At 32.5% G+C, this 21,168-nt stretch overlaps 1 protein-coding gene across 1 annotated transcript; it reads right to left on the bottom strand.

Annotated features, from left to right (window-relative positions):
* Positions 1 to 3,170: 3,170 nt before the first annotated feature.
* Positions 3,171 to 7,549, bottom strand: LOC124925801 (leucine-rich repeat receptor protein kinase HPCA1-like). Its single transcript, XM_047465906.1, has 19 exons — positions 7,477 to 7,549; positions 7,221 to 7,344; positions 7,081 to 7,152; positions 6,925 to 6,999; positions 6,771 to 6,842; positions 6,539 to 6,700; positions 6,371 to 6,445; positions 6,229 to 6,300; positions 6,073 to 6,144; positions 5,933 to 6,001; positions 5,755 to 5,829; positions 5,610 to 5,681; positions 5,358 to 5,495; positions 4,763 to 5,244; positions 4,529 to 4,678; positions 4,295 to 4,431; positions 3,995 to 4,214; positions 3,733 to 3,959; positions 3,171 to 3,654 (listed from the first exon to the last, which is right to left on the bottom strand). Exons 1-19 carry the CDS (start codon positions 7,532 to 7,534, stop codon positions 3,193 to 3,195), a joined length of 2,814 nt encoding a protein of 937 aa, XP_047321862.1. The 5' UTR covers positions 7,535 to 7,549; the 3' UTR covers positions 3,171 to 3,192.
* Positions 7,550 to 21,168: the final 13,619 nt, after the last annotated feature.

Genomic DNA, 21,168 nt, shown 5'->3' with positions numbered 1-21,168 from the left:
TGACTTTTTATTGGTTCTTTCATCTTAAAAGTTTTTTGATTTTTAATGCTTTTTTATGATAAAATGATATTTTCTGATGTGTTTTGTGTATGTTTATTTTCTTAATATATGGTGTATGAGTTTAATCAAATAGGTTTGTTTGCTATAATTCAAGTTCGAGTTGAATACAAACTTTGATTGCTATTGTTCATTTTCAATTACAATATTAATAAAAATGAAGCTAGTTTATCTATCATACATATTCATGTCACTAGTAGGGAATATGGATGTATTAGGATTTGGAACAATTGAAGCATAGAATTTGAAAATTGGGTTGTGAAATTGTTGAAATAAGCATGCACTTAACATTTAAGGTGCAATGTGATTTAAATGTATTTTATTCCGTTGTCCAAATATAAAATTCTGTAATATACAAGAAAAATGAAAGTCAAAGAATTTAGTTTTAACAAATTCATAATAATTTCTAGCTTCATCTAAGTATAAATCAAATTGTGTCAATATAAATAAACTCCTTTTCTTCCTTACTTTGGTTCTAAAGGTGAATCAGCAAAAACCCCACTATAAACAAAGGGGCTTTCATCAATGTAAGGATGGTTAAATCCTTGTCTAGTCCATTTGTAGTTTTCAAACATAACCGGGAACTCAATTTCCGAACACTTTAAAAATTAAGTATCATTATATATACTAACGAGTTTTTTTGTACATTCGTACGGTCCTCATCTACTTACCAACTCATTTTTGTCAATCTAGAAACATATTCTTTATTAGCCAACCATATTTTTTTACATAGTTTTATTAACTCACTTCGATCAAACAACAATCTTATTTTTACCCACTTACTAACTAAATTTCGTTAGCAAACATATTCTATATTACCCAATCATCTTCTCTTTACCGAGATTTATCAACTCATTTCCGACAAATAACAATATTATTCTCACCCACTTATCAACTAACTTCAGAGTGAGATTCGAAACCTCGATCATTATTATGTAAAAATGAACATTTAACCATTACACCTCTTAAAATTTTTGATTTCAATTTATAAATTTATATATGAATATATATACACTAACAATTATATATATATAATGTTATATATATATATATATATATATAATAAATTATATAAACAAATTTAAAATATTATTAGTTTAATTGTTTAGAAGGTTGAAGTTATATTTCTTTTTATAAATTTATATATAAATATATATTTTTTATATGACTTACAATTATATATATATATAATAAATTATATAAATGAATTTAAAATATTATTAGTTTAATTGTTGAAGTTTTATTATTAGAAAATGTCATACTTTTACTAATTTTAAAGTTGAGTTTAAATTAAAAAGTTGTATTAACCTAATTGGTTAAAATGTTAAACTTATATGGTGAGGTTCTAAGTTCAAAAATTGCCTATCACAATTTTTATTTAATTTTAAAGCTTATGGGTGGGCGGATCAACCCTCGACCGAACTAAGTATCCATTTACTCTCACATACTTATTTAATTTTTCAAGCTTATGGGTGTGCGGGTCAACCCTCGACCGAACTAAGTATCCATTTACTCTCACATACATATCCAAATTAATCACAACTCTGACAATTTGAATACTTTAAAAATTAAACATGATTATATATATATATATTATTAAAGAATCTCCCGCGTTCATCTAAGTTGGTGTTGAATTAAAAATATAAATTGTTATTAGCCTAGTTGGTTAAAGGGTTGTACTTTTTAGATAGGTTGCAAGTTCAAAATATACATGTAGTATTTTTAATTTTATTTTTAACCGTTTAAGTTTATGGGCGGGTCAACCCACAATTCGACCCAAGTATCCATTTACTCTCACATATATATCCAAATTAACCACAGCTCTCGACCCGACAATCCGGACACTTTAAAAATTAAGCATTATTATATATATATATATATATATTAATTAGTCACAAATTTACATTTATATTATTAAAATGTCATGCGTTCATCTAATTTGATTTTAAAATATAAAGTGTAATTAGTCTAGTTGGTTAATTGATTGTACTTGTTTTGTTAGGTTGCAAGTTCGAAACATACATGAGTATTTTTAATTTTATTTTTAACCGTTTTAAGTTTATGGGCGGGTCAACCCACAATCCGACCAAATCCGACCAAACTATCCATTTACTCTTACATATATATCCAAATTAACCATACTTCTCGACCCTGTAATCCGGATATTTTAAAAATTAAACATCATTTTATATATATATATATATATATATATATATATATATATATATATATATATATATATATATATATATATATATATATATATATATATATATATATATATATATATATATATATATATATATATATATATATATATATATATAAAATGATGCTCTCTATTTTCAATCTCTCATAATTATAATATTTATATATATTTTTTTTCTTTTAGACGTTATTTTATAATTAAAATAATAATAATTTTTTAAATTTATTTATTGAAAAAATTATTTCAATTATTTAAATAATACTAATAAATTATTTAAAATAAAATATAATTAATAAAATAAAATTTTAATAATTAATAATAATATAATTATTTTTATATAATTAATTTTAAATATTATACATTAATAATAAAATTATAATAAAATAATTAAAATATAAAAACTTAAAATAAAATAACAATTATATATATATATAAAATATTTTTAAAATGTTTAAAATATTAAATATAAAATATTTTAATAAAAAATATTATTAAAAAAATATAATAAAAAAAAGAATTATTCAACTTTTTTTTCATAAATATTTTTTAAAAATATATATAATTAATAGGATAAGATATTAGATATTATATATTTATATTTTATTAAATTATGACATATTTAAATATTTTATATATTTTAAATAAATATAATATAAAAATAATAATATTTTATATTTTTAATTAAATAATATATAATAAAAAATAAAATAAAATATTAATACTAATTTTATTTACAAAATAATATTAATAATTTCTCTCTAATAAATCATTATCAATGAGAATCGATCACTATACTTTTATCAATCATAAATTTCACACATTTATTAATCTCATTTTAATTCTTATTCCCTTGTGCTTATTTGAACTATGCACTCCTTAAATATAAATTTTCAATTGTGTCAATGTAAATGAACTGTTTTCCTTCCTTACTTTGGTTCTAGAGGTGAATGAGGGAAAACCCAACTATAAACAAAGGGGCTTTCATCATTGTAAGGATGGTTAAATCTTTGGCTATTCCATTCGTAGTTTTCAAACATAACCGGGGACTCAACTTCAGGATTCAAGCCAGCCAATTGCATTATGATCTTTGGCATTTCTTTCACCACTTGTCCCATTGTCGGTCTCTCGTCTGCAGTCTCAATAACACATCTCAATGCAACATCAACAAACTTCTCCAAACCGTTCAGTACTGTTGTGCCCAACAGGAAAGGGTCAATAACTTCTTGAATGTTGCTTCCCATTCTTTGTCGCACTTCTCTTACTATGTATTTACCTTTTTCTATCGGTTGTTTAGCAGTTACCAGTTCAAGCAACGTCACTCCAAAGCTATAAACATCGCTCTTTTCAGTCAACTGATTCGTCATGTAGTATTCTGGGTCCATGTATCCCTATAAACCAATGTGATTAATTTGGTTCAAATTTGCAATTAACTTTCTTTTTAGAAATCAATAAGAAAAATTACAAACCATAGTGCCTTTGACTTGAGTAGTGATATGTGTTTGGTCAGGGTTTCCAATAGCCTTGGAGAGACCGAAATCTGCAACCTTAGCATTAAAGCGATCATCTAGTAAAATATTATTGGACTTAATGTCTCTATGTATGATTGGAGGATCAGCAAGTTCATGTAAATATTGTAATCCTCTAGCTGCCCCGAGAGCTATCCGAAGCCTTCTTGCCCAATCCAATTTGAATCCTAATTGTCCTGCAAAAAAGGATTTTAGATTTGACCTGAAAGGCTATCTTTTAGAGTACCATTTGGGATATACTCATAAACCAATATTTGCTCGCTTCGATCGTAACAAAATCCAACCAGGCTAACGACATTCTTGTGGTGGACCCTTGATAAAAGCTCAATCTCACTTTTGAACTCAACTGCTCCTTGCATGGATCCTTTCATTGCTCTTTTAATTGCAATCATTTTCCCATTTGGAAGCGTTCCAATATACACCTATATATATAAAAAGCCTAGTTATGTAGAATTACATAAACATTGCTGAAGTTGGGTGATTTCTTTAGTATCTTTAGTACCTTGCCATAACTACCAGAGCCAATATCATTGGCCTCGGAGAAATTATTCGAATATTTCTTCACCTCTTCGAAAGTGAATGCCTTGGCTCCTTTCAACTGAGGAATGTTACCACTACTTTTGTCAGGGATCCAAGAAGCTGCATCAAGGGGAGAAAATAAAATAGTATAAGCCCTACAAACAATAATAGGACATTGTTATGTTATGTAGAATTTGAGTCTTGTTTTTCTTTTTACCAAAAGGATTGTTCTGCTTGTCAGCCTTTTCAGCTCTTTTCTTTTGACGGAAAGCATAAACTCCTGCAAGGATAGCCAGCATGACAAGAACAAACCCACCAATGGATGCCCCAATTATAATACTATAATGGGACTTGCTTGAAGCAGAATCTGCACATGAACGAATGATTGTCAAGGAAATAGAAAAAATGGAACAAAACAATAGATTTGTTTTTTCTCACTTAATAGATATACCTTGAAAGTGAGTGTATTGTTCACTGATGAAGATGTAAGGTCCAAAATTGATCGGTGTCTTCGGTGTCCTATAAATTTTGTTGTTTAGGGCACTCTCTATCGAAAAAATTCCGGTTCGATTGAAACGGTTTGTGCCAACAGGGAAAAATCCCAAGTTAAGTATCAGGTAGTTATTTGCATCTCTGATTGGATTGCTTATAGAAACTGAATCCACAGGAAGGCTGTAGGAAGTGAAATTAATCATGATTGAGCTCTGGAGTATTGAATAGATAGACGAGTTTCCAAGACCCACGATTACAGGAGCTCTGAGAGTAAAGTTGCCTGTGAATGGATATGCACATTGACAGTTGGGACTTGAAACTTGATCATTCGAACACATTGGAGGGTTACAATCATTCGGCGGTGATGAATAAGAAGGATTAGGTTGTAAAGGGTGGCAATATGTTTTTTCAATTCCTTTGCATACGGGATTTTCAACAAGTCTACAAAGATGCATAAGAAACAAAAGATGTTATATTGAATAAAGACCCTCAAATTTTTCAACAATATTAAAGCTATTGTTGATGTGTTGTGATTTGTGAGTTATTTTCTTTACGTTATCTGAAAACCTATGTGAGGAGGTATCTCTTTATAAGAAATAATGTTGTTGTTCTGCATATCCACAAGTTTCAATTCGCTATTGGAGATTGAACTCAAATCCAAAGTCCCATTTAGCTTGTTGTTTCTCAGGACACTGTCACAATATAAGAAACAACAATTTACTCAAAGAGAACATGATAATCTATATAGACTTTAAGAAATTCTTTTATTAGATTAAATTATAAAAGACTGATCTGATGAAACTAACACAGATTGTAGCAGAAGAAGGTTGAAAACTGCTGGAGGAACTTGACCTGTAATTTGTGTGTTTTCCATTGTCCTAACCAGAGTTTCAACTATTAATTTGGTGTTTAAGATGTTTGTGTTAGGAAAATAAAGAGACAGAGACATACAGAATCACCAAAGATGATAAACTTGAATACCAAGAGGGAAAACTTGTCGTATCGAACGAGTTATTACTCAAATCCCTGAAATTTTCCATTTGGTACTATGGTAAAAATGTAATTATTATGGAAACTAACAAATTAAGATAAAATTGACAATTTCCATGTCAGCAAGATAGATACTCACAAGGAATTGAGAACAGTCAGGGTTTTAAGATTAGGGATGGGTCCAGTCAGTTGATTGTTGGACAAGTAACTGAGAAAACCGATATAGAAGTTTCAGTTTTGAAATATTCAAAAGAAAATTTCTAGATTTGTTTTGCTTACATCTCTCGAACAGCAGAGAGATTTCCGATGTTTGGTGGCACGGTTCCACTTAATCTGTTCCCATCGAGACGGCTATTGCAGATACAAAAAACAATTCTTGAACTTCGGTCAAAAGTCCTAATTGTTGAAATATTTTATATAGAAATATTTACTCACAGCACTTCCAAGCTACTCATAAATCCTATTGTAGAAGGAATGCTTCCTGTGAACTGGTTGTTCTCAAAGAGCCTGCACAAAATTTATAATTCAGATCACGTTTTTCATATCAATTATGGGCGGATTAAAATAGATCTCTTACAGGAGTATCAAATTCATGTTTGAATTGAAAAGTGTAGATGGGATTGTGCCGTTAAGTTGATTCCCTCCAAAATGACTGAAATTTATCCATGTAGAAAAAGAAATCAAATTGAAGCCAACTGAAGACTAATCAGAACTCAAATGGATAAGCAGAGAAAAAAATACACACAAGTGTTTCGCGTTAACCAATAGATCAAGACCGGGAGAAGTTGCATTAGAGACGGGGATAGTTCCAGTGAGCCTATTTTCAGCAATATCAAGCCAATCAAGCTCATTCAAGTTACCAAGCGATGGAGGAATCAGCCCACTTAGACTGTTTGAAGTTAAAGACCTGCAATGAACATGATAATAATAACAAGTCTTTTCTAAATGTAAAGGCTAAATATGAAAGAATTCCTTACAGAAAGGTGAGTCGATTTAATGATCCTAAGGTGTCTGGAATTGGACCCGAAAAACTACAACCCTTCAGAATTCTGACAGATAAATGTGACCAATTATTTTAGAGAGCAACATTCTACACTAGTAATAGAGTAGTAGATGAATGAATTTTCTTACAAAATTGACAACTTAGTCAACTTTCCAATTGATGGAGGAATAGGCCCCGATAAGCCCTTGTTATTTGAAAGATCCCTTATAAACCGAAAAATGAAAATTGGAATTGTTTTGTGCAGTCGATTTGAAAAGGATATGAATATTATTCACTAAACTCACAATGATTGTAATCCATCCAGCGAAGCGATATCTCCAGTAAGTTGGCCAATTATGCCCATGCCTCCTAATGTTCTGGAATTTCAACAACAAATAAGAGAACATTATCCAAACTCTGTTAACTCTATTGAAGGAACTCTTACATGGATATAATGCGTGAATTTGTGCAGTTAATTCCTTCCCAAGGACTTTTTCCACATGGATCTGTCCCAACCCAACTTAGCGGTGTGTTATTCCACACTTCCTGTAGAGCTCTTAAGGCATTTACTACACACCATCAAATTATGCAAAAGTATTCAGAATGTTATGCAAAAAAATTGTCTTGGACATTTCATCGAACAGTTGGTAGGTGTTCCATAACTTACCATCGTGATAATTTGTAAGAGACTGAACATATACCAGCAGAGATTGCGTACAGATTAAGACCATGAAGAACTCTGTGGTACCCATCTTTCATGAAGCACAATTATGAACAGGAATAGCCAAACTAAACTCTTCTTCTTCTTTTGTGTGTATGGCTTGTTCATGGTTCTAGTTTCCAAAATCATTGACCATTGCCAAGTCATATTCCGTTGTAAAATTCTTTCATTGAAATAAGAATTTGTTGTCTCCATCAACATTGACTTTATAATTGACATTGACGCAGACTGTATTGGTTACACAAGATTAGAGAAACTGTCAGTTGAAATTAAACTAAACCATAGCAATTAAGAATACCTTGAAATGGAAATGTGCATTATTAAGATGCTACATTAGCCAATTAAGAATGTGCCAAAAAATGTCAACTTAGGGCTAGTTCAAGATGTAATACTTTTAAAACCAAATTAAGTACCTTGAATAACTCAAATCAAATTTATATTGGCTATAAGTTGATCCATTAAACCTATAAAAAAAATGTGCATAATCAATAGGATACATTTGCTAATACTTTAAAAAATTAGATTATCGCTAGGAAAAGTACAATAGTCTGGTGTAGATCTACGGTCATCAGGACATCCTGCCTAATCATCATCATAATAAGTGGTAAGAGTAAGTTGTGACGTTGAACGAATAAAGATTTCATGACGAGGAGTGTGTTTGAGATATCATAGAATGCGTTTTACTGTTGTGTAATGAGAAGTTGTCGGAGATTGCGTATATTGACATGTTCGTTAACAACGAAAAATAACTCATGACGAGTTAGAGTGAGAACTGAAGTGCTCATACTATGTTTCGATATTGGAAATGATCTTCTAAAGGATCTCTATCATATTTGGAGAGAGAAGAGCTAAAAGAATCTTCTAAAGTATCTCTATCATATTTGGAGAGAGAAGAGCTAGAAGAGTTGAAGCATATTAGCACGAGTTAAAATGTTATCCACATATTTGGATTGACAAAGAAACATGCCATATTATGTGTGTGTTGCTTATATTCCAAGAAAATAGTGTATTTTACTCAAATCTTTATCTGGAAATAAATGATTTAAACGACAAATTACTTCTCTAATAAAATATTAGAGTTTCTCGTAAGAATAATATCATTCATGTATACCAGAAAATATGTGGATATAGTTGATGTATAACATATGAATAAAGTTGTGTTAGACTTGGATTTAGTAAAACCAATGGAGTACCAAGCCCGAAGAGATTATTTTAGACCATATATTGCTTTATTAAGTTTGTATATATGATTAGAAAAATTTGGATGTAAGAATCCAAGTGTTAGAGACATGTAGACTTCTTCGTTTAAGGATCTGTGAAGAAATGCATTGATGATATCGAGTTGATGTATAAACCATTAATGAGAGATAACCAAAGTTAAAATAATGTGAATAGTCGTAGGTTTAGTATTAACTGAAAGTCTCTTCATAATCAATGCCTTGTCATGAGACGAGTTTTGTAACGATCAATTGTCCCATCTAATTTGTGATTGAGTTTGAAAATCCATTTACAACTAATAATATTGTGTGACGATGTACGAGGAATTAGAGACCACGTTTTATTTTGAATAAGATCATTATAATCGTTTGTCATTACAAGTCTCCATTGCGGACCCTTTAACTACTTTTTATTTAAAATTAATAATGAATTATTCATCGGTCTAGTGGTTTCGCTAGCCGAATCTTACTTTTGGTAGGACGCAAACAAGTGTCCTCGTCTGAACAAAACATTATGTTAACAAAATATTGATAGTTTTTATGTAGGGTATTGCTACAAGTTGTTCGCTAAGATGATTCCCTCTGGTGGAAAATGTATCATTAGCGTCGGCATAAACCGTCGCTAATAAATATTAACGTCGATAAACAAAACCGTCGCCATTCGTCGCTAAAAAGTTTGTCGCTAAAAGAAAATAGTTTTTATTGACGACGATAGATCGACGTTGATAATTAAAATATCAATGACGGTGAATGGGGAATTACATCACTGATAATTTAAAATAATAATGACGACATTGTGCTTACGCCGTCGCTTATATTTTGACTAATAGCGACGATATTATGCATACGTTGTCGTTTATATTGTCATTAATAGTGACACCATTCCTTCTTTTGCCGTCGTTGATAGTCCTTACTCTCAGGTTTTTAGAACATTTGTAATTTTCTTATTGTTAGTTATCAACGTCGGCATTCCACTAATATCGTCGTTGATATTGTTAATATCAACGTCGGCATTCCCCTAACGTTGTCGCTGATAATTCTTACTCTTGGGTTTTTAGCACATTTTTTATTCTCTTATTATTAGTTATCAACGTCGACATTCCTTTAACACTGTCGCTGATATTGTTAATTATCCATGTCGACTTTTCCCTAATACCGTCATAATCCTTACTCTTGGGTTTTTGGCACATTTTTTTATTCTTATTAAACATGTTTCATATTTTGTTTTACTATTAGCAAAAAAGATCATTCATAAATAAAAACAATTCTAAATTATAAAAATCTTAAATCCTATTAATATAAAATGTCAATCAATATGCTACTAATCAGGGAGAGGAGGGGCATCCTAGACATAAGTGCATGTATAGCCTCACGTTGTGCGTGCATATGTGCCTGTAGGGTGTCCTACTATGTGCACATCTCCTCCAACACACGTCCTTGCTACGCCATGTCGTCTCACAAAGTCATGTTCTCCTCATGTAGCACTTGTGTCTCTTGACGCTGTGACTCCCATGCGTTGTTGACGCTCGAGGAAGAACTTCCCCGTTGATCCCCTTTGAAATGCGTTAAACGTACTCCGGATCCTATCCCGGTCACCCTCCCGTGTCCTTGTGCTCCAAAAGTAGCCTCAGACACTTCAAACGACATATCAGGGTTTGCATTAAGCCGCTCGCGCATCACAGTCTACAATCATTTACAACACTATTAGTAATTATAAACTTAGACATACAAACTAAAACAATAGATAGGATTAAAACTCACGACGGGCTATTGAACATACGGAGAAACCATAAGAGTCGGATCCTCGGCGGTCGCTTTCCTAGTATGAGTATGTAGGAAGAATTCTACATAATTAGAGGTGTGTCCAATATCCCTCTCCTGTACAAATAACATACATAACATCTGTTAGATATTATAAAAATTTAATACTCTTACTAAAACTTACCATATGTCGCTCCACTTGCGAAAATGGTCTGCTACCGTTGTGGTGGGTGTATACAACTTTTGCTCTGTTGCTAGAATTTGTTGTACTTTTTTTATGCAATTATAAGATAGTTATAGTTATAGTTGTTAGTTAATAGTTGATTAAACATATAATGAATTAAAAATGACTATTATACCTAAAATGAGTCGTGACGTAGTGATGTTCAAGGAGATAATTCCAATCATCGTAGTCAAATTTAGGAGTAGGATTTAATCTAATTAACTCCTCATTGTCATCATGTGGTTGGATCTAGTCTCTTTTGTTCGTATATCTCCACGTATCCCATATTTTCTTCACATGTTTCATTGTTCTATCTCTATAGGTGTCAATGTGATGGGGCGAAGACTCAAAAGGATCATGAAAAATTACAACAGATTTTACGATTATGAAACATTTAAATTATAGATAACACATTAAAAATATCAAACTCACAGAGATGAACCGCCATATATGATCTAACTGTGCATGTGACATATCAGACCAATTTACTAGACGATGTGGCACCAATATGGGATTCCGGACAATGGTGCTAATATGCCTCGACCAATAGCTACCGTTATCGCAAGTGGGCTTTCCATCCACTTCTCTAAACTCTAAGCGCATCTTTTTCCCAGTTGGCAGTTTTCCGAGAATATTATTTTTATTCTTCTCCCGTCCTTTCCTTCTCGATGAAGACCTTGCAAAATAATAGTGAAACAACATTTGTTAAAATTTATATAATAATTTAAATATCACGTATAAGTTGTAATTAACTACATAGTCTCGAGAATGGGGGAATCCTCCTCCGAGGTGATAAATACATCGGAAATGGTGGAATCTAGATAATCTAGTCCCTCAATGTTCGGAAGTGATCCCATAAAGCTCATATGATCATCGTATTGTAAATCATTTGTACGAGCTTGGAACTTGTCAAAATCTCTCAATAAGGCTCGTTTTGTAACATGTTTAGGTGCCATGATATCTAAAAAAAATAAAGTTAAAATTTTAAAGAGGTCATCCTATTTGACATAAATAAAACATGTCTAGATGTTCGAATAACGAGGATTTATCTTTGTGACAATTTTTCATCCATGTCTAGATCCCATATCCATGCGTAAAACACATGATGTGTTTGACTTACCATTACAAACGGATCATGAATCCGAGTTCTCAATATCATGTTCACATTAACACTTACAAACCCATATTTATCTACTTTTATACTACAGTCCTTAGAATGTACATCAAACCATCTACACTTGAAAGGAATTACTCGGTTACCACCAAAATACTGAACTTCTATGATAACTTTAAGTACCTTGTAGTAATTTATTATTTCAGTCCCATTGATGCCAATTACTAAGACACCACTATTTTGCGTGGCTAAACCTTCGTTATGCTTCTTAGTTTTGAACTTGTACCCATTTATTTTATAAGAGTTATACTTTTTAGCATAAATTATCGGACCACTCCCAAAAATATTTAGACTCAAAGTCCAATCTGATTCATCATTCAGTTGCCCCACTTTTGTCTTGAAAAAAATTATGTAAAGTTTATCGAGTTCAAGATTAGAAAGATTGAGTCGCCCTATATCGGTTAACTCTTGCGTGAATTCGCTACATATAATTATATTTAATTGTAATTAGTTAATTACAAAATTCACACTTACTCACTAATCAACTTATGAACTCTTACTTGTAATATTGTTCGACTTCGAGATAATTTTCAAAATGTATATGTGAGTACGCTCCTGATCACCCGACTTGTATGTATAAAGTGTTGCAATCGATAAATCTCTCGTTACCAAGAATATAGAAAGTGTTGAAGTTGGTTGTATCGATGTCTCTATTGACTCGTGATCTTTTAAATATCGAGTACATAAACTCATACTCTCGTACAAAAGGTAACTCTCATTGATTGACCTTCATGAATGATTTTGTTCCGAATGTACTTTTTCAATGTGCCCATATATTGTCCAATTGGATACATCCATCGATACTAGACAGACCCCCTAGTAAAGCCTCAAAGGCCAAGTGTACAGACAAATGATCCATTATATCAAAGAATGAAGGTGGAAATATAATTTTCAATTTACAAGGGTCAAAATAATGTCATCCTACAACTCTTCCAATTCATCACGATTTAAGAATTTTTGACACAACAATCGGAAGAACCTAGAAAAGTGCACTAAAGTATCGTACACATCATCTAGAAGTAAATCACGTGTGGCAATTGAAATCAAATACTGTAATAGGATGTGACAATCGTAACTCTTCAATCTGGAAATTTTCTTATCAATTACGTTTACACACCCTCTGATATTGAAGCAGAACCCTTTTGACATTTTACATCTTTAAGAAACATACATAATCGTTTCTTTTAATTTGAGGAAAATGCGTATGTGGCTGCCGTATATTGAAGAACATCATCGACCTTAAAGGGATCGATGAATACTTTATGTTCATTAATTCTAAATCTTTACGAGCTTTGAGTCCATCAATTTCTTTTTCTTTAAAATCCATTATAGTGACCAACATTCTATCACATATATTTTTCTCAATATGCATCACATCAAAATTATGCCTCAATAACAATGTTTTCTATTATGGTAGTTCAAAAAATATGATGAGTTTGTCCAATTATCACCCAAAGATTCATGAGAAATCTTTCTCTTTTTGGGATGGTATTTAGTCAAACAGATGTCTTTCAAATCTCTTTCCTACATTTATATTTCAGTTTCAAACAAAAGATCAGGTGCCAGTCTTAACTCTATATTACAATCAAAAGAATCTCTTTCCCTACGCCAACAATGAGTAGGTGGAAGAAATCGTCGATGACTCATGTAACACTCTTTTTGGAAGTGTACCAATCTCATAAAAGTTGTATTCTTATTACAACACGGACATGCAAGTTTTCCCTTCGTACTCCATCTAGATAAATTTGTATACGCCAACAATGAGTAGGTGGAAGAAATCGTCGATGACTCATGTAACACTCTTTTTGGAAGTGTACCAATCTCATAAAAGTTGTATTCTTATTACAACACGGACATGCAAGTTTTCCCTTCGTACTCCATCTAGATAAATTTGTATACGCCGTAAAATCATTAATTGTCCAAAACATAGTTGCCCGCATATTGAAATAATATTTACGGCTCGCGTCGTAAGTCATCACACTAGTATGCCACAACTCTTTTAACTCATCAATCAATGGCTGGAGAAACACGTCAATCGAATCTCCAAGACTTTTTGGCCCGGGGATTAACATGGAAATAATGAAGCTATTTTTATCCATACAAATTGTAAGATGGACGTGGTATGGAATACTAATAACAAGCCAAATTTTATAAGAAGTCTTATCATTTACAAAGGTTTAGAACCCGTCACATGCGAGAGAAAGTCTTATATTCTGAGGCTTGGAAGAGAAATATTTGAATTAGTTGGATGCCTTAAGACTTCATCATCATCATTAATATTTTCTTTATGCTAAGTCATTTGAGGAGCGGTTTTGGAGCACATGTATAACTTTTTCAACCTCGGTGCAAGTGGGAAATATTGTAAAAAATTATTTGGAATTAACTTCCCATTCACCTTTTTCTAAAGCGTACCACTTGATTGGTTGATCTTCCATTTAGACACACCACAAACTTTACACCAAAACATAATATCTACAATGTGTTTGTACATAAAACATTTTTCTTTCCCAATTTATCATGAAGGAAAATTAGGTGACGACGCTTAAACGTACTACAAGTATGTCTACTTTGCTAGATCCTATATTTGGTTCCTCATCTCATTCTTAGGTGTGGCACTTTTAGAGTAAGTTGTTTCTCACCTCGTTTTACGAGATTCGAGAGGAAGGTAAGTCATATAATGTATCAAAACAATTGACACTATTCTTCAAATGCACTCGAGCCGAGCTCACCACTTTGGTTCTTCATTCCTACATCTGAGATTCGAGAAAAAGGCAAGTCACAAAACTTTGGCCATCGAGTAAAAAATCATTTTTAGAAAAAGTCGACTTTAAGACATTCAAAAACTAGCGACTCTACTAGGGACATTGATGATTAATTCAAAACGAATTATTGGACATTTTTATAAATGTAAGACTTTACACCTAAAACATGTTTTCATGATTATGAAAAGTGTATAGAATCACAAAAATACGGTCGTCACGATCAACACGAATGACACGAATGGAAGAATGACATGATCGACACGATTGTGGTTCACTTGTTGTGGTCATAGTTGTTAGTCGCTCAGGGTCGCTTGTATCAAGAACGTGCACACGATCTACACAATCAACACGATCGACACGAACGACACGATATCAGCTCTAAGAGCTAGGTCATTCATTCATTTTTAAAGTTTGACTGTAAGGTTAGGGTTTATAGTTTACCCTATTTTGTAATAGTTATGGTTTATGGTATACCCTATACTGTAATTTCTCTACTTTATTGTTGTGATATGTATTTCATTAAAATGGGAAGAAATAAAAGAAATAAGAATAAGGAAGTTAAAGAATTTGTGATGAAAGGTTTAAGGGAGGCAGTTGAAAAGAAAATTGATTTGATTGTTAAAGAAATTATCTAGGAAAAACAGGAATGCATTAAAGGTAAGGAACAAACTGGTGATAAAAATTCTGAAGAAAATGTAGGAAGAAAATAGGGGAAAGAAGAAGAAATATGGAAGGTTGGGTATAACGAAAGAACAAATCTCTTTGGGCTTAAAAATCAAATCACAAAGCTACTGATGCATTCAAAGAAAGAAGAGATTGTGCTCAACAGAGAGAAAATACAACAAACAACCTTCCAATTGAATATACATTATCTTCAAAATTGGAACCTACTAAAGAAGGAAGAATACGAAAAGATAGTAAACAGGTCAGTGGAACAATGAGAGAGCTAATAAAGTCCCCAAAATCAAAGACCTATACTATTAGGATCAATTTCAGTTGGAAGGTAAATGAAGTATGGAAAAAGGATATAGAAAAGAAAGCATAAGATCATGCATACAAAAGTCAAATCTACTTGGGTGATTTTAAAACAAAATTCGAGATTCTCAACTCTCCTTTTAAATTTAAATTGTCCACTGAAGTGGAGGAAAAACGCGTCAAAGAATGAGAAAATTTAGTTATTGGAAACTACACAAGAAAGAACCGTGTGTCTTTCCTAATCACTAAAGAATCACTAATGAAACAATGGAAGCAAAAGGGACAAGAGAAGGTTTCTGCAAACATCCATGATCTCTATTTTCTGCAATTCAAAAAGGGAACAAACTTGGATGATATTCTGAAAATTGGATATATTTATATTGGATCCAACTGTATGAAGCTAAAGAGTTGGTCTGAAAAATTGAACCTTCTAAACAAACCATAGGAAATAACCCAAATATGGTTCAAGCTTAGAAACATCCTAGCACATATATATAATGCAGATTCTCTAAGTCACTTTGCTAGTCTATTGGGGAAAACATTATATATGGATCCAATTACAGAGGGAGGAGAACACCTTACTTTTGCTAGAATAAGCATTTAAGTGTATTCTCAAAGTACATTGTCAAAGAACATGACAATTATTGATAGGAAGGGAGAACCCACGATCATGGAAATCTCATATGAATTGAGACCAAACAAGTATTTATTCTGTAATACTTTCCAACATGTTAGTAATAAATGTGCAAAAGCAAATGAGGGAGAGCATAAAATCCTGAAAGTCCATGAAGCGGAAAAAAAAGGAAAACGAAACGGAAGAATCAAGAATACAATAGCATATTGTGGAAGTCAAAGACACTGATAAAGAAGAACAAAATTGAGGAAAATACAGAAGAAGAAAGCAAAGAAGAATTAGAGAAGTAAAAAATAAATGAAATTAAAAAAATAGAGGATGCTAAAGAAGTTCAATCTGAAGACAAGGAAGAGAAACACGCAAAAGAAGAAAGCAAATAAATAAAAAAGGATAAGAGTGAGAAGAAAACTAGGGTTGTTGATCCTCAAACCCGCAAAACTGAAGTAGAAAAAACATCGATAAAAACTCTAAAATTCTGAAAAAGAATTCATTTTATCAGATCAGTACATGTTAATACAGAGGTAGACTTAACAATGAGAGCATAAATGCATCATCATCTGCTGCAATTTAATCACCTTTTGTGAGGTATGAGCGAGGAAAGGGACACGGAAGAAAACAACATTACCTACAAGGCGAATATGGAAATAACATGAAAGATTGGGAACATTAATTGTAATCTTTATTTGTACTATTGTTTGATTGTTACCATTAAGAAACTCTAGGATCGCTTTTTTTCCATCTTATAATCAAAGCTAGAGTGAATAGAGAAGAATAATAGGGAAGGAGAAGACCCAAAGGCATTCCTCCATTGTTGGATCTTCGAAGCTTTTTGATTTTTTTTCAAATTTACGAAGAAGGAAGTTAAAGCTCTTTATAGTCCATTATGTAGACACTCTATTTTTACACCCCAACTATATTAAAATAAATGCACTTAGTCTAGTATGATGATCATACTTAATTGTTAAATCAGAAGATTCAAAATAAATAATTAACTCGCGAATGGACTATTTTTGGCCTATTTCAGATTAATTAAAACGCAACTTTTTTTAAAAAACTCAAAATTTGAAAAATCTTATACCTTGTCAATGACTAGCCAAAAATAGTGAATTTTAAATATAATATTGTGATTTACTAAAAACGCTCTTTTAGGCCCCATTTTGGATTAATTAAAAGCGACTTTTGCCACAAATTAGGATAGAAAACGGTAAATTTTGAATATAATATTATATTTTACATTTTTTTTAAAAAAAATCCTCCTGAAATCAAATTAAAAATAAAAAAAAGCAGAAAATTCGAATTTTGGCTAGCTACTTCATCACCTTCCTTGCAAGTCCGCCAAGTCTTTATTAGATGCTCACCGGATTATGGGCAGAAGAAGAACACCTGAAGAGTTTTCTTCATTTGGTCATGTTTTTTAAAATTCTAAATATAATTCAACTTGTCACATTTTTTTCTAAAAATACTTCATGGCTCAATTCTTGACCAAAATTAGTGATTCCGAATTGAATTGGAAAGCTAAGAGATCTTCTACCATTCCTTTCCGACCGAATTCCAATTTAAGATCAAAATGTTCTAGAAACTTCTAATAAAGATAAGACCGTGAAGATGAGGTCCTCTTTACCACCTTAAACTTTAAAAATCGTAAAAGGGGTTATATATGACAAGATAATTAATATTCTTTTATATAATATGACAACTTGACAAAATTATTGTTTGTTTACATAATTTTATTATCTTTTGAATTGTTTTTCATATTTATTTAATTTGGAATCTTCTTAAAAATTTATTTATTTATTTCAGTTTTGATTGTCTCCAATCACACACACACATATATATATATATATATATATATATATATATATATATATATATATATATATATATATATTAATCTTATCTATTTATATTTTAATAAGAAATTTAAACAAATATATTTAATTATCAATTGAAATTTTAAAAAGTTAAATATTTTATAAATTTATTTTATTTGTATCAATGTAATGGAAGGAAGAAGCAATGCACTGATTGGCATCCTCCTCATTTGATACCAAACTAGAATATGAAACAACATCCCAAATTGAATTTAATTGCTGCCGAAGAAAATTAGGAAGTTGTTGGATGACATAAGGTGCACTACCATTTTGGTAGCATACATTATTGAAATAAGTGATAGCATCACAACAATATACACTAACAGGTGTTCCCTTAAATATGCTGAGGTCTTACTTGCCATTGCGGGCAGATTTTTTTTAAATTCCAGGTAAACGGGTCAGGGTTTTCTTTTATGAAAACGGGTTAGAGTATAAATACTTTTTTGGGTATTTTTCTCATAACATAGAAAAGTTGAGAGAGAGTGAATTACAGATCTAGGGTTTCTGGTTTCCTTCTTCCTCTTCTTGTTCTTTGGTTGATCTAGATAGAAAGATTGGGGGAACTTTTGATTGTGGAGTAATTCAATCATTCCTAGTGTAATCACTTCTTTCATTTGAGAGCAGAGCATGTTTGATTTCTAAGAAGATCCATAGTTTTGCTGTTGCAAAATCCAACAGTGGTATTAGAGCAGTATTGATTGGTTATCTTTTTTAACATTGGAGCAGAGTGCTCTGCTGGTTATTTGGCGAAATTCATAGAAGAGATCAATTGGTTTCTTTGCTGGGGTTTTTGTCAGTTGTTAAGGCAGTAATAATGGGGAAATCTAGACCTGATATGGTGAGTCTGAATGGTACAAACTACAGGCAATAGAAACTGATGATTAGTGATTTGTTAGTTTCAGATGATTTGAATGAAGCAATTGAAAATGAGGGTATTAGACCTGAGACTACAAAAGAGACTGATTGGAAAAAGACAGATAGAAAGGCTTGCAGCTTTATTCGTTCTTGGGTTGGTGTAAATGTTGTGCACCATGTTGAGAACGAGACTACGGCGTATGGTATGTGGAGCAAACTTGAAAATCTCTATGCTGGGAGGTCAGTAGGGAATAAAGCAGCACTGGTACGAAGGCTGGTGAATCTGAAGTATATTGATAATAAATCAATTGCTGAGCACTTGAATGAATTTCAAAATATTTTGAATCAGCTGAGTAGTATGAAGATAAACTTTGATGATGAGGTGCTAACACTTTTAGTCCTTGGATCTTTGCCTGCAAGTTGGGAGACACCTATTATCACTCTCAGCAACTCAGCACCAAATGGTAAAGTTAACATGGCATATGTCACCAGTTCCTTACTTGATGAGGAGAATCGAAAGGGGGATAAACCCTCTAAATCTGATATGTTGGTGGCTGATAGAGGAAGATCAAAGGATAATATAAGTGGTTCGAGCAGGGGAAAGTCTAGAAGTAAGTCTAGAGCTCCAAAGAAGGATGGTGCTTGTCATTACTGTGGCAAAATGGGTCACTGGAAAAACGAGTACTGGAAATTTAAAAATGATAAAGCGAATGGTACAGTAAAACCCAGAGAAAAGAAAGAACAGAGTGCAGATACATCTGCTTATGCTTCAGATAGTGAATTGGCATATGCTTCTAACTGTCAAGACTTTTGTCTTAGCACATCTTCAAATGAAACAACATGGATTGTTGACACAGATGCCTCATTCCATATTACTCCACACAAAGGTTACTTCCAGTCCTACAAAGTTGGTGATTATAGTGAGGTTCGCATGGGTAACAGTGGTGTGTCCAAGATAGTTGGTCTTGGTGATGTTAGAATCGAGACAAACATGGGTTGCTTCCTAACATTGAGAGATGTAAGACATGTTCCTGATTTGAGAATGAATTTGATTTCAGCAGGTAAGCTTGATGATGGAGGCTACCATAATGTTTTCAGTGGTGGAGCATGGAAGCTAAGCAAGGGTTCATTGGTTGTTGCACGAGGTAAGAAATGTTGTTCCTTATACAAGACAAATTTGAAAATTGTTTATGATGCAACATATTCTATTTTAATGGAGTCATCCTCTGAGTTGTGGCACAAGAGACTGGGTCACATTAGTGAAAAGGGGCTGAATGTTTTGATCAAGAGAAATGAGTTGCTGAATCTCAAGGATGCTCATCTTGAAAATTGTGAGCATTGCTTGAAAGGTAAGCAGAACAGAGTCTCCTTCAGTAAGTCAAAATTTGAACTGAAAAAGAATGTCATTGAATTGGTCCATACAGATGTTTATGGTCCTATGAAGATTAAATCCATAGGCGGTGCTTCCTATTTTGTAACCTTCATAGACGGTACATCTAGGAAGGTTTGGGCCTATGCTATAAAGTCCAAGGACGAGGTTGCAGCAAGGTTTGAGGTCTTTCACAAGCTGGTTGAAAGAGAGACATGAAGAAAACTGATGAGGGTGCAGTCAGATAATGGGGGAGAGTACATAGGCTCATTTGATGATTATTGCAAAGAGCAGGGTATTCGACATGAACAAACTGTGCCCAAGACTCCACAACAAAATGGTGTGGCAAAGAGGATGAACAGAACAATGTTGGAACGAATGAGGAGTATGCTCTCCCATGCCAAGTTGGCTAAGCATTTCAGGGCTGAAGCCATGAGTACTGCAGTGTATGTGATTAATCGTTCTCCCTCCAAGCCATTGAATAATAAGTGTGTAGAAAGCGTCTGGTCAGGTAAAGATGTTAATTATGACTATTTACGTGTTTTTTGTTGTAGAGCTTTTGTGCATGTTCCAAAAGACGAGAGTTCTAAGCTAGATGCAAACACCAGGCAATTCATATTTTTGGGGTATGGTGATGAAAAGTGGGGATACAGGTGTTATGACCCAGTTGACAAGAAGGTTTTGAGAAGCCGAGATGCGGTATTCATTGAAGATCAGACTATTGAGAATTTTGAAGATATTGAAAAACTTGATGCATACATACGTGATCTTTCTGTTCTTGAGCTGTCTCGTGATATTGAGGAGACAAGGCCACATGTAGCTTCAGACTCA

Source organism: Impatiens glandulifera, chromosome 2 (assembly GCF_907164915.1).
Source record: "Impatiens glandulifera chromosome 2, dImpGla2.1, whole genome shotgun sequence".
Lineage (NCBI taxonomy): Eukaryota > Viridiplantae > Streptophyta > Magnoliopsida > Ericales > Balsaminaceae > Impatiens > Impatiens glandulifera.
Note: the sequence above shows the minus strand (reverse complement) of the source record. Positions and strands in the feature narration are given on the sequence as shown.

Bases quoted from the DNA above. Each gene is read 5' to 3' on its own strand.
- LOC124925801 (XM_047465906.1), bottom strand. From the start codon at position 7,534: ATGAAAGATGGGTACCACAGAGTTCTTCATGGTCTTAATCTGTACGCA. The intron at 5,496-5,609 runs GTTAGTTTCATC...ATATTGTGACAG, and splicing joins CTTCTTCTGCTACAATCTGT to TGTCCTGAGAAACAACAAGC. The intron at 3,960-3,994 runs GTCAAATCTAAA...CAGGACAATTAG, and splicing joins TCTAAAAGATAGCCTTTCAG to GATTCAAATTGGATTGGGCA.